Source organism: Palaemon carinicauda, chromosome 27 (genome assembly GCF_036898095.1).
Source record: "Palaemon carinicauda isolate YSFRI2023 chromosome 27, ASM3689809v2, whole genome shotgun sequence".
Lineage (NCBI taxonomy): Eukaryota > Metazoa > Arthropoda > Malacostraca > Decapoda > Palaemonidae > Palaemon > Palaemon carinicauda.
Window position 1 is genome coordinate 88845591 of NC_090751.1, and position 15080 is coordinate 88860670.

The 15080-nt window shown below is 31.5% G+C and overlaps 1 protein-coding gene and 1 long non-coding RNA gene across 2 annotated transcripts in view; both read right to left on the reverse strand.

Annotated features, from left to right (window-relative positions):
• The window catches only part of LOC137620449 (Na(+)/citrate cotransporter-like), a 135951-nt gene extending 129468 nt beyond the window's left edge, over window positions 1–6483 (reverse strand). The window contains exons 1-3 of the mRNA XM_068350608.1: window positions 6377–6483; window positions 3263–3381; window positions 2812–3061 (exon numbers count right to left, since the gene is read on the reverse strand). Of these exons, the coding sequence (XP_068206709.1) occupies window positions 2812–3061; window positions 3263–3381; window positions 6377–6398 (391 nt within the window). The 5' untranslated portion in view covers window positions 6399–6483. The remainder of the gene's footprint in view (window positions 1–2811; window positions 3062–3262; window positions 3382–6376) is intronic.
• Window positions 1–15080, reverse strand: part of LOC137621237 (uncharacterized) — an 807497-nt gene that overhangs the window by 465090 nt on the left and 327327 nt on the right. The gene's annotated exons all lie outside the window — the stretch shown is intronic.

Here is a 15080-nt window from a genome sequence, read left to right on the forward strand (position 1 = left end):
TCTGTTGTGTGAAGTCCCGATTACTTATTGCCCTAACTACCTCATTATGTACAAATGGTTGAATATTTGACTGATGCAAAAACAGCAAGTCTTATCCTAACGTATTCACAGACTGCCTCAAATTTGTTCTTTGAAATAAACTTACTTAAAACGCCCAAATATACTATCCTAAAAGTTTTCGGAGAATTTACAAGATATTAGATTCAATAACTTCAGCAGTTTCTTGGTAAGCATACAGCAAAGTGGACCTTCTGGCAACTGGGAACTTCAGGTTCGCGTCATTTAAGGTTTGAAAGGCCGGTCTTGAATGACAGAGACAAAGGACAGTGACATTGCCCTATCAGGCTGGTTAATGCCCTAGAGATTTCTCCAATCAAGCTAGGACTAAGAAAGGCCAGGCAACGACTGCTGATGACTCGGCAGATAGACCTAAAGGCTCCCCAAAACCCGCCATCCTTAGCTCACAAGGATAGTATGGTTGCAACAACCAAAGGAACTAACAAGTTTGAGCGGGACTCGAACCCCAATTTGGCGATCATCAGGCAAGGACGTTGCCAACAGGCCATAACAACCCTAGTTTATCTTAGAAGCTCATTCAGAATCATTTGCCCTTGAACTCTTAAGGTCTGTTGCAAGGATTCAATTTGAATGGTATTTAGGAGGATGTCGTCCTTGAGGCTCTCATCCTTAGGTATACTTATGGGAAAGGACGGGTTTATTAATAAATCTCCTTTATTTCGATTTTAAAGCCGAGATAGCGTCATTTTTATATATTCTAATTATATCTTACGTCACAACAAGGTGGGTTATCAACGCAGAAAAATGGTCTGATATCGACGTATATTAATATTGAGTTTACTTATACAAGCTGAAATCACCAGTGCAAGTCGAGATATTCGTATAAATATTTGTAGTGATATGATCTGGAAAAAAATGTAGTATGGTAATTAATTTCATCAAAAATTTCAAAATCCATGAATTATAGGTCTCTAAATAGAAGAAAGTTCTAACTCTTCCTCATCCGGAAATCATTTCCCTTCCTCTGTGTTCCCTTCTAAAGGCAGCCATACTTTTTTCCATTATTGTCCCTAGCCTCCACCAAACTCCTGAACCCTCACAAAGCGAATTACTCGTTGACAAAAGTATACTATCATTAATTATTATTATCATTATTATTATTATTATTATTACTTGCTAAGCTACAACCCTAGTTGGAAAAGCAGAATGCTATAAGCCCAAGGACTCCAACAGGGAAAATAGCATAGATAATAGTAAAATCAGCAGAATAAACAAAACTCAATGGAAGGAAGCGCAAAGAAGGTTCCCCTCACTCTTGGTTTCGACTCGCAAGATTCTTCGATTCATTCACGGGTTTCGTGACCTGATTTACCACCGCCTTGGTCGATGGTCACGTGACCAAAGGAATCAGTACGAGTAAGGAAAGTGGAAGTATTTTTACACCATTCGTGGAAAGGGGCTGAATACGTACGTTTCTTGGGTGCCACATGCAGATGTATAACATATACATAATGTATATGTGTAGGAATCACAAAAGCTGACACGTGATGAGCATAATTATGTTTTATACCCTAAAAATGAAAACTAAAATGGCTTGATTAAGAGTTAGTCCTTTAGTCCTATTAGTGCCATTGACAGCCTCACAGTGAGAATACATATAAAAGATCGTATTTATATAGGAGAATGGGATCCCAGAGCTGTTCGTTTCTTTGATGATCCCAGATAGGTCATATTTTATGAAAGAGGCCAACTGACAATTTCCCTGGTCTGTTTTTCGTTAATCTTGTCTTATCCTCTTATCTAAAACCAGGCTTAACTGGAATCTTCACGAACAGGACGAAAGTACTAACGCCAATCAACTCTTCATTATTCCTTTCGTGGCTATAATACATACACACAAACAAACACACATAATAATAATAATAATAATAATAATAATAATAATAATAATAATAATAATAATAATACATATACCAAGGCACTCCCCCAAATTTGGGGGGTTAGCGGACATCAAACAAATTAAAAAAAAGGAACCTTAAACTTATGTAATGCAAAAATAAATAAATAAATAAATAAATAAATGAACAAAAAAATCAACCAGATTCCTTTTGGTTCTCCCAATATTTTTTCCAACACCTAAAAAACCAATTCAGAAATAAATCTTTAGCATTTATACAATTAATAACGTTACTAAGGCTAATAAATGGATGGGTCTCTTATAAAGGGTATGTGCCAACTGAATAAGTAGATCTCAGTATTTATATCTTGTTTAATTTCTTGGCCTTTTAAATGGCCCTTTGCGAGATTAACGCTGTTATTTTCTGCACAATAGTTTGGTGACGTCAGAATCCTAGATGATATTATTATTATTACTATTATTATTATTATTATTATCATTATTATTATTATTATTATTCACTATCATCATCATCATCATCATCATTACTATCATCATCATTATTATCATTATTATTATTATCATTATTATTATTATCATTAATCATCATCATCATTATTATTATTATTATTATTAGTATTAGTATTATTATTATTACTTGCTAAGCTACAACATTAGAATATAAATATAAATTATAAAAACTTAAAAAAAAGAGGAAGAGAAATAAGATAGAATAGGGTGCCCGAGTGTACCCTCAAGCAAGAAAACCCTAAACCAAGACAGTGCAAGAAGGCCATGGTACAGAGGCTATGGCACTACCCAAGACTAGAGAACAATGGTTTGAGTTGAAAGTGTCCTCCTTCCCTGGGAGCCACAAGAATCAGAAATCTCCTTACCCATGCGCATCATGACGAACAGAGCGATCCTCTTGTGCAGGTTGGAGTGTTCTACTGCCACGGCCATGATGAGGCCTCCCATGAACATGAAGTTCGTGTCTTTCATGTAGACGGCCGTGACGGCCCTCGTCCCAAGGATTCCGAAGAGAGGGAAGGCAAAGACAGGGATCAACGCCGTAACAGCCAAGGGGATGGCCTCCGTCACCCAGTAGGTCGCCATTACGAGGATCACATAGGCACAGCGGAACTCCTGGAACGAGATAAGAAAAGAGATGGTTTAACTTTTCATCTTTGACCGGTTCAGAAATTTTAAAAACAGGATGGAAATCATATTTTTTTTTCATACATATAAAAATCCACTTGAAAAATGGATCGTAATCGACATGAATCTAAGCTTGCTATAAAGACATGTATTAAAATATCACACAACTCTGAGAAGGCCAATACTTACAACTGTATGGCCAATGATCGCCACTGGTAGCAGGGCAAATGGCGTGATAAAGAGCAGAAGGTATTGCCAATAGTAGGTAACGCATCGTAAGCACTCGAACACGGAGGCCCTACTCATGCCTGGAATAGAATATATGTGATCATGTATTATTATCATTATCATTACCATCATTATTAATATAATTATAATTATTATAATTACTATTATCATAATGATTATAATTATAATTATTAATTATAATTATAATCATTATCATTATAATCATTATAATTATAATTATAATACTTATCATTATAATCATCATAATTATAATCATTATAATTATCATAACTATAATGATTATAACTATAATTATTGTAATTATAATTATAATTATTATGATTGAAATTATTATAATTATTGTACTTATAATTTAAAAAATTATAATTATCAAAAATTTTATAATTAATATAATTATTACAATTATTATAATTAGTATTAAAATAATTATTATAATTTTATCATTATTATTATAATTATTATATTTATTATACTTATAATCATTATGATTATTATCATAATTATTGAAATTATAATATTATAATTATTATTACAATTATCATAATTATAATTATGATTTTAATTATAATCATTATTACAATTATAATTAATATAATCATTATAATTGTATTTGGTATAATTATAATTATAGTTATTATAATCATAATTATAATAATTATAATTATCATTATAATTATAATCTTTATTATTACAATTATTATAATTATTATAATCATTATATTTATCATTATAATTATCATTATTATTACAATTATCATAATTATCATAATTATAATTTCCATTATACTCATTATGATTATCATAAATATCATAATTATTATCATAATTATATATATAATTATTGGTATAGTTATTATAATCATTATGATTATAATTAATATAATTATCATAACTATTATAATCATTATAATTATTATAATTATTATTATAATTGTCATTATAATTATTATCATAATTCTAAATATTATTGTATTTATTATCATCATTATTACAATTATAATTATTATAATTTTAATGATTATAATTACAATTATTATGACTATAATGATTATAATTATGATTGGTATAATTATAATTATTATTATTATAATTATTTTAATGATTATATTATAATTATTTTAATTAATTATATTATAATTATTGTAATTATATTTATTATAATTATAATTATTAAAATTATAGGCCTAATTATTACAATTATAATTACTATAATTATAATTATAATTACTATAATTATAATTATTATAATTATAATTACTATAATTATAATTATTATAATTATAATTAAAATAGTTATAATTACAATTATAATTATTGTAATTATAATTATAATAATTATATTTATCATAAATATAATAATTATAATTATTATGAATATAATCATAATAATAATTATAATAACTATAATTATAGTTATAATCATTATTATAATTATAATAAATATAATTATTATAATTATAATTATAATTATTATAATTTTTATTATTATAACTATCACTATAATTACTATTTTTTATCATTATTATTATTATCATTATTATTATTATAGTATACATAAGAATCAGCCAGAAGAATTAGATTTACAAAGATGATACTGCATGTTTTTTTTTTTCTTTTTTTTTCTTTTTTTACAGCTTATATCTCTTTTAGTACTTACTAAAGTAAACCGACTTTTAAAAGCAGACCCTTCAACCATTTGGACTACAATCATTACAAACCAGATTCCCATAAACCCCCTTTTCCCAGCACCAGGACTAAATTACAGAAACGGTAATTAAAATAAATACTCATAGAAATAACCTGAAATAACCTATTTCAGGTTATTTCTATGGGCTATTTCCTTTCCTCACTGGGCTATTTTCCCCTGTTGGAGCCTTTGGGCTTATAGCATCTTGCTTTTCTAACTAGGGTTGTATCTCAGTACTACTACTACTACTACTACTACTACTACTACTAATAATAATAATAATAATAATAGCTATGCGAATTATTTTTATTTCGATAGAAAGTTTGGTTGCAATATAGTCCAAAATGTTGAAGTTTCTGCCTCTATTTTTTTTTTTTTTTTTAGTAAACCCGAAGCTTTCTAGAAGAGAAAATTCTATTCATTAACTACATATCTAGCTGTCTATCTATACATACACGAGCAAACACACACACACACACACACACACACACACATATATATATATATATATATATATATATATATATATATATATATATATATATATATATATATATATATATATACATACATATATATATATATATATATATATATATATATATATATATATATATATATATATATATATATATATATATATATATATATATGTGTGTGTGTGTGTGTGTGTGTGCGTGTTTGTGTGTATCATATATATATATATATATATATATATATATATATATATATATATATATATATATATATATATATATATATATATATATATATATATACACGCAAATGTATATATAGTACGCATGCATATATGATCCTTTTAGGACACGAACATTGAAGCAATAGAATAAAATTGTGTAGATGAATAGATAAATAGAATAGGGGAAGATCAATCATGACTATACAATAGCAAAAGCCATATACTTGAGCATATTCATATTGGAGAAAGTGGATAGATAAAATAACTAAAAATCAGCTTAAGAAACACTACTGTTTTTCATTTGAAATAACATTGACCATTTAAAGCTAGGGACGTGAAATTAATGTCGTTGATTGGCTCAAGTAGTTCATTCTACCGTTCATATGCTTTACTAATAACACCTGTATCCCCACATAAATATCTGAACGATCACTAGAAAGGACAAAAGCACACAAAAGCAGATAAAAAAATCACCAAGGTAAAGTAAGGGGCAATAATATCGACAACGTGCAAAATCAGGTGAAAGCAGATTGGACAAAAAACCTTGAGTCCCCTTTTCTGTTAGTATGAACCGCTGCCGGATTTCCACTCCCATGCACTCACAGACGATCTTTCTCAAAATCTTAATAATTACTTGAATACTTAATATGTGTCAGATTCTCATTACCGGAACTGCCTTCTTTATGCATTCTGTTCACAATTCATTAATGCTTTCACGCAAAATAACCTGGTTTAGATTGTCACAAATGCTTGAAAGAGACTGACACATTGGAAGAGAGAGCGAGTCGGAGCCTCTGCTGGTCGCCTTAGGCTCCTCCCACTCTCGTACTCCATGAGACCATCAATAACTTTTTCATTTAATATTTAAAGTATCACACTCTGATCGTAACATTCCTTGTCTGTGTAATCAGCCTTCTATGTAAGGAACCTACTGTTTTACCAATGAAAATATGCGATGAGGATACTTGCAGGTTTTGAAATATGGGACAAGAAAGTTTTAGGTAAGTTTCTCTAACCTGTATTTGCTATTCCACGTTAGGCCTATCGTACAAAGGAATCCGGTTTCGAAAGGCCTATTCTCTTTGGCCTCGGCACAACTTGAAAGTTGAGTAATTCAAAGCTTTTCAACCCCTAAATAAAGAACAGAGTATTCAGCGTGAAATATTTACTTCACGTTTCACAACTTTTCATACACAAAACTGAAACAACTAAATCGAAACTTAAATTTCAATGGTTTCGAACCGTTAATTGACGGAAGCCTTAAACAACTGGTTTAGAGTTAAATTTAGGCTTATATTGACCGGCAGTATTTCACCCTTAACTGTCTTAGCAAAAGCTGCACTGAACAGCCGGTATTATCATGATCGAAGCCATTTGATTGGTTGGTTCTAATTGTAGATATCTTGTATAGTGCAAGACACGGGCTCTTGCCATGCATGCTTGAGTCTGCGTGACATCGTTAATTAATTTTCACATTCAACTTTTTCATCAGTGGCCTACTAAAGTTCTCTTGCTTGAGGGCACACTCGGGAACGCTATTCTACCTAATTTCTCTTCCGCTTGTCTTGTAAGTTTTTTATAGTTTATATAGGAAATATTTGCTTTAATGTTATTACTGTTCTTAAAATATCTTATTTCTCCTTGTTTCCTTTCCTTACTGGGCTATTTTCCCTGTTGGAGCCCCTGGGCTTGTAGATACATCCTGCTTTTCCAACTAGGGTTGTAGCTTAGCAAGTAGTAGTAGTAATAATAATAATAATGATAATAATAATAATAAGAGACTATTTGGTGAAAGTTTGGCTGATAACGACCTTGAGTAAAACCCCCATAAGCCTACCAAACTCCCGTAGAATACATGGGCCAACCAAAATCTTCAGGAAATATCTAGAAAATATAATTTCTAAATAACGATATTTGACAAAAACATGAGAATTACTCATTTCCTTGACTTTTGTCTACCTCTTAAGATTTTCAGCGCCAGTCAACTTATTTCATTCAATTCTACCAATCACTATACAATCTGCTCTATGAAACCATTTATTTCTAGGATAATGATTTAATGGGTTTAATTGTCATTTCGTGATGTTTCATTTCCTGTAGTGCAAGACATATAAGGTAAAGATACTGCCACTGAGAGAGAGAGAGAGAGAGAGAGAGAGAGAGAGAGAGAGAGAGAGAGAGAGAGAGAGAGAGCAATATCATTACTATAAAGTTTTTAAGAATATCGATTTCCTTATAATTCTGAGAGAGAGAGAGAGAGAGAGAGAGAGAGAGAGAGAGAGAGAGAGAGAGAGCAATATCATTAATATAAAGATTGTTTTCGTGAATATTAATTTCCTTATAATTCTAAGAGAGAGAGAGAGAGAGAGGAGAGAGAGAGAGAGAGAGAGAGAGAGAGAGAGAGAGAGAGAGAGAGAGCATTATCATTACTATAAAGATTGTTTCGTGAATATTAATTTCCTTATAATTCTAAGAAGAGAGAGAGAGAGAGAGAGAGAGAGAGAGAGAGAGAGAGAGAGAGAGAGAGAGAGAGAGAGAGAGAGCAATATCATTTCTGTATTGTTTTATGATAATTAATTTCCTTATAATTCTGAGAGAGAGAGAGAGAGGAGAGAGAGAGAGAGAGAGAGAGAGAGAGAGAGAGAGAGAGAGAGAGAGAGAGAGAGAGAGAGAGCATTATCATTACTATAAAGATTGTTTTCGTGAATATTAATTTCCTTATAATTCTAAGAGAGAGGAGAGAGAGAGAGAGAGAGAGAGAGAGAGAGAGAGAGAGAGAGAGAGAGAGAGAGAGAGAGAGCAATATCATTTCTGTATTGTTTTTATGATAATTAATTTCCTTATAATTCTGAGAGAGAGAGAGAGAGAGAGAGAGAGAGAGAGAGAGAGAGAGAGAGAGAGAGAGAGAGAGAGAGAGCATTATCATTACTATAAAGATTGTTTTCGTGAATATTAATTTCCTTATAATTCTAAGAGAGAGAGAGAGAGAGAGAGAGAGAGAGAGAGAGAGAGAGAGAGAGAGAGAGAGAGAGAGAGAGAGAGAGAGAGAGAGAGCATTATCATTACTATAAAGATTTCTTTCGTAAATATTAATTTCCTTATAATTCTAAGAGAGAGAGAGAGAGAGAGAGAGAGAGAGAGAGAGAGAGAGAGAGAGAGAGAGAGAGAGAGAGAGAGAGAGAGAGAGATAGCAGTATCATTAATATAAAGATTGTTTTCGTGAAAAGATGCAGACAAAGAAGAAAGAACAAGTTGAATATACTATATCTGCCAATTAATTTACTCAGATGTATTTGTTAAAGATTATTGTCTAGCATATTTTCCTATTTCCTAGGTGCAATGCTGCTAAGATATGCAAATTACTCTTTTTTCATATAGGAGACCTTTGCTTCACAAACTAATTTCATTAAGTCTAAAATAGTACTAATACGATGACTACCAATTCTTCTTATAGCTATGGTGAGCTGCTCATCTAGGAGGACACTCCAAAATCAAACAATTGTTCTCTAATCTTGGTTAGTGCCATAGCCTCTGTACCATGCCCCTTCACTGTCTTGAGGGTAGAGTTCTCTTGCTTGAGGGTACATTCGAGCACACTATTCTATTTTATTTCTCTTACTCTTGTTTTGTTAAAGTTTTTATAGTTTATATAGGAGATATTTATTTCAATGTTGTTACTTTTCTTAAAATATTTTATTTTTCCTTGTTTCCTTTCCTCACTGGACTATTTACCCTGTTGGAGTCCCTGAGCTTATAGCATCCTGCTTTTCCCAATAGGGTTGTAGCCGAGCAAGTAGTAGTAATAATAATAATAATAATAATAATAATAATAATAATAATAATGCCCCCAAATAGGGTTGTAGCTTAGCAAGTAATAATAATAATAATAATAATAATAATAATAATAATAATAATAATAATAATAATAATAATAATAATAATAATAATACCACTAGTGAACATGACAAAATCAAATAATGAGGAGGAAAACACCAAGACGAAATTTACAACAACGACAACAAAAGTCAAGAGGACGAGAAACTACAGTCGGGAAGGACAATCAATAGCATTAAGGCTAGAGATAGATACACACACACACCTTGGCTTTCTCTCTCTCTCTCTCTCTCTCTCTCTCTCTCTCTCTCTCTCTCTCTCTCTCTCTCTCTCTCTCTCAGAAGGAAAGCTGTCAGGTCTTTTCAGTTCCTCTCTAAGTTCTCTTTCATGCTTCAACGCAATGATAATTTTCAGTCTATTCAATAAAAAAAATAGTGTTTGCTTAATAGAGAGAGAGAGAGAGAGAGAGAGAGAGAGAGAGAGAGAGAGAGAGAGAGAGAGAGAGAGAGAGTAATGATAACAGCGCTAATATACAAATATACAACAGGAAAGAAAGGCAGGGTAAGACTAAATTATTATTATTATTATTATTATTATTATTATTATTATTATTATTATTATTGGAAAAGCAGAATATTACAAGCCTAAGTGTACCAACAGCGAAAGCAACCCAGTGAGGAAAATAAATAAGGAAATCGTAAATAAACTACTGTGTAAAGTATATACCAAGGTCTATAGAATACTCTATAGACCTTGGTATATACAATACGTAATGAATAAAAGGCAAGACCGTTAGCAGTAACTACATACCTAGTACTACGTACTGTGTGGAACAGTCTGGGAATATCTGAATGCAAACGATGGTCACTATTAAGAAAAAAAAAATGATGAAACGTGCATAAAGAACTAACTGAATGACGGCGTAAGAGATTAATTTCAAGATCAGGAATAAGAAATTTAATAAACACCAAGTTTTTGTCATACAAATTGAGATTAAAATCAGCAGCTGAAGACAAGATGAGAGAACAATACTCGACACAAGGTAGAATGAGACATTTAAAACACTTCAGAATAGACTGATCACCGAAAATCTTAAAATGATTTTTCAATATGCCAATTTTGTTTTGCAACTGAAGAAGAAACATATCGAATGAGTTCTCAAAAGTAAATTGCAATCAAGAATCGCATCTATAACCTTGAAAAAGTTGTATAGAGTTAAAGAAACAACCATTTCAGAGATCCGGATGTTGGGGATCCACTGTCCTCGACCTACTTACAATCCTACTTTCAGTTTTCTTAGGTTTCAACTTCATGTTGCATAATTTGCACAATTCGCCAATTTTAGCTACATCTCTATTAAGGGATTCAACAACCCCAGATTTATATTCAGGAGATGAAATTAAGGTAAAGAGAGGAGCATCATCAGCATATGCAACGAGCTTATTTTCTAGACCAAACCCTCATGTGTATATAGTATGCAAAGTAATGGGCCAAGAGGAACACCAGATATCACATTTCTATACTCACCATGGTCCCATCAACAACAATTCTGCATTTTGTTACTTAAAAATTCGGTAATGATGCTCAGAAAAGACCCGTCTACTCCCAACTATTTGAGTTTGAAAACAAAGCCTCATGTTTCGATGGTCAAAGACAGCATTAAAATCAAGATCAATCATACTAACTTCCAGACCACAATCAAGGGATTTCTGTACAGCATCACATATTCCAAGGCCTTTGTGAAGGCTAATTTGCAAACAAGAGGTTTTGCCAAAAGCCTTTCAAAATCTTTAGATAATATGGGAGTTATGGAACTTTGGCGGTAATCAGCAAGGCTAGAGCTATCACAAACACATTTACCTAATGGAATAACATAACTTATTCTCCAACAAGTGCTAAAGAAGCTCTTCTTGTTAACTTGCATAATATAACAGACTACAATGGAAGGTAAGAAATAAGCGGTCTTAAAAAAAAAAAAAAAGTAAAATACTATTTGGGTCTACACCTCCATGAGTATCAATGTCCATCAAAAGAGTTTTAAATTCGTGACCGAAAAGCTAGTGGCTTGTTTAGCTTCAAAGGAAAACGGAAATAAGAAAGATCGAGTTTCTCATTACTCATTAATATTATTTTAGCAGTTTTTAAAATATTAATAGGAATTATTTTTTGTGGCATTATTTTAATTAGCTATTATTTTTGCTGGTATATATTAGCGATTTTAATAATAATATTTACTATATAGTAAATGTCATTTGTGGTTGTGTAGTGAAATGAGTCATGTTTACTGACAACACACACACACACACACACACACACATATATATATATATATATATATATATATATATATATATATATATATATATATATATATATATATATATATATATATATATATATATATATATATATATGTGTGTGTGTGTGTGTGTGTGTAAATACATATGTATATATATATATATATATATATATATATATATATATATATATATATATATATATATATATATATATATATATGTGTGTGTGTGTGTGTGTGTGTGTGTGTGTGTGTGTGTGTGTGTGTGTAAATACATATATATATATATATATATATATATATATATATATATATATATATATATATATATATATATATATATATATATATATGCATGCGTGTTTGTGTTTAACATGGCAGTTTTTAAAATTAATTTAAGTTCCTTTTATTTGGAAGAGCTTTCATATAAATCAAAGGATACTTTTAGCTGGTTTCGCATGATTGTTTGTTTATTTTGAATAAAAATACTAATGATACAACAACAACAACAAAATCCATGGTATCACAATTATTATCTTTATCATAAACAACGAAAATAACTTAGCAATGATGACAAAAATACCTTTGTATTCTTCAACATTTTCCCGGTGAACAGGCAGCAGGTAAGTCTCTCTCTCTCTCTCTCTCTCTCTCTCTCTCTCTCTCTCTCTCTCTCTCTCTCTCTCTCTGCAACAACGTATCTTACTACTGCATTATGTCAGGACCTTTAATGAATAAGTAAAGGATGCATTTTTTTGAGAATTCAGAATGTATTCTCCTACATTCTTCTGTTTTTTATATATCAAATAAATGCAAGTAGACACAGACATGCGCACGAATGCAGTAATACATGGATGTATTTATATGCAATATAGTGTATTCGTGGGACCGACTTGAAAGACCAGCGAAATAAGAAAATCAACATCTTGTTTACCTTCTTATTATTATCATTATTAGCTAAGCTCCAACCCTGGTTGGAAAAGCAGGATGCTACAAGCCCAAAGGCTCCAACAAGGAAAATATCCCAACGAGGAAAGGAAATAATAAAATAAACAAACTATATATGAGAAGTAATAGTAAACAATACAAATATCTTAAGATCCGCAGCAACGTTAAAATAGATCTTATATATAAAACAATGATAAAAACATTCAGTGTAGGTTTGAACTTCGTAAGTTCCACACCACTGATATCGCATTTTAACAGGTACTTATGTCTCAGACTCTGGTGAACTTTCGTCCGGCTTAGAGGCTCCTTGGTGCCCGCATGTCGGCAACTTAAGCCTAAGCCAAACAGCCATCATATGAGTGTTCATTATAGAATCTATTGTTCACCTAATATGTAAAATATGTTGACTTTCTGTCTCGTTCGAGACTGTGGCATGGCATTGAAGTAACAAGAAGAGGTAAACACACAGCTGAATCAAGATATACAGGTATACAGTAGGCCTAAAGCCCTTTGTGGAGAAATCGCCTCACGCCCTTATTCGTATGTGTATAGGATCCGTTTACACCTATCCTTGAGTGAAGTGAAAGTCGACATCATTTGGACGTTGACCTTCCCGGTTTCACAAGACATGGGCCTATGTTTTCTCTAGCTATTGTTTCGTTTGTTTCTTTTTCTTTTTTTGTTCTTGATTTTCCGAATCTATTCCATTCATGCTGAAATTTAAAAATGTATCCTATGCCAAGTTTTAAATCGTTTCTCTAGATGCATAACATTACTGTATGTTCAATAAAACCTAAGATTAGCCTAATTTTAAGCACTCCTTTTACTAACGAGAATGAAATGTTCTGGCAGCAGCTTCACATACTCGTATACTGTAGAATCTTTATCATTATTATTATTATTATTATTATTATTATTATTATTATTATTATTATTATTATTAGCAGCCAAGCTACAACCCTAGTTGGATAATGTTAAGAGCCACTACAGGGAAAAATGGCCCAGTGAGGAAAGGAAATAAGGAAACAAATAAAGAGCGAGAGAAGTAATGAACTAACAAAATATTTTACGAATAGTAACAACATTAAAACAGATCTTCCATATACAAACTATAAAAAACAAGAGACATGTCAGCCTTTTCAGCATGAAAACATTCGCTAGAAGTTTGAAATTTCCTCGATTCAACTACCTGATTAGGAAGATCATTCCACATCTTGGTTACAGATAGAATAAAACTTCTAGAATACTGTGCAGTACCGTATCTGAGAGGTCAAAAACCTTTCTTTCAATAGGGACCTTTAAACAATCGTATTAACTTTGGGGAGGATGAGAAAGATATTGCTAACAAGAACGTCGTACAGAAATGGATCTTATAGTTAAAGGCAGTTAAAAAAAAAAATGTCGGATATAGTAAGACAAATGTGAGCTTTAAAATACACGTCATCACTCACATAAATGAATTGATAGAAACTAGAAAAGTTGCCTCTTAAACGCTCTCACAAAATGAAATTATGAAAATGTATATTGCCCCTTTCTGTAAAAAAAAAAAAAAAATAATCATGGTCCTACTGTACTTGTGTTAACTTATAAACCGGAAACTTGGAGCCTTACTAAAGCCTTAGAACATATGCTTGCTGGTCAATATAAAAACATTTGCTGCAAGTTTGAACTTTTAGAAGTTTCACCGATTCAACTACCTGATTTGGAAGCTAATTCCGCAATGTGGTCGAAGCTGGAATAAAACTTCTAGACCACGTTGAGATACTACCACTATAGAGAGTTAAGGTGGAATCACACAAGTCATTTTTTGTTCGAGGTTTTCGCCAACCTCCAGTCGATGTTAGCGAGCTAAAGTGTTGTAGCGTATACTTAGTAAGGCGAATATGTCTTAAAAGAGACTCACTCACTCACACCTATTAAATGCTCTTACCAAATTAGAAGGATGTATGCCTAGGTGGCGAGAAAAAACACCAAGGATAATGATATACGAACGAATAAAAAAATAGTATAAGAGTAGAAGATTAACAACATCCCAGTACAATAAATTTTATCTATTTTCTGATTTCCTCTTCCAATTAATTTCATGCTCTGTTCCTATATGATGAGTCGTTAACACTGAATCTTTTTCTTCTGCAAAAGGGCTCTCTCTCTCTCTCTCTCTCTCTCTCTCTCTCTCTCTCTCTCTCTCTCTCTCTCTCTCTCTCTTATAAATATACTCTTTCAGATCTACTACTACAAGTATTTCTATGGGAATCATCTAGAAGATAAGCTTTACGGAAGAAATGGGTCT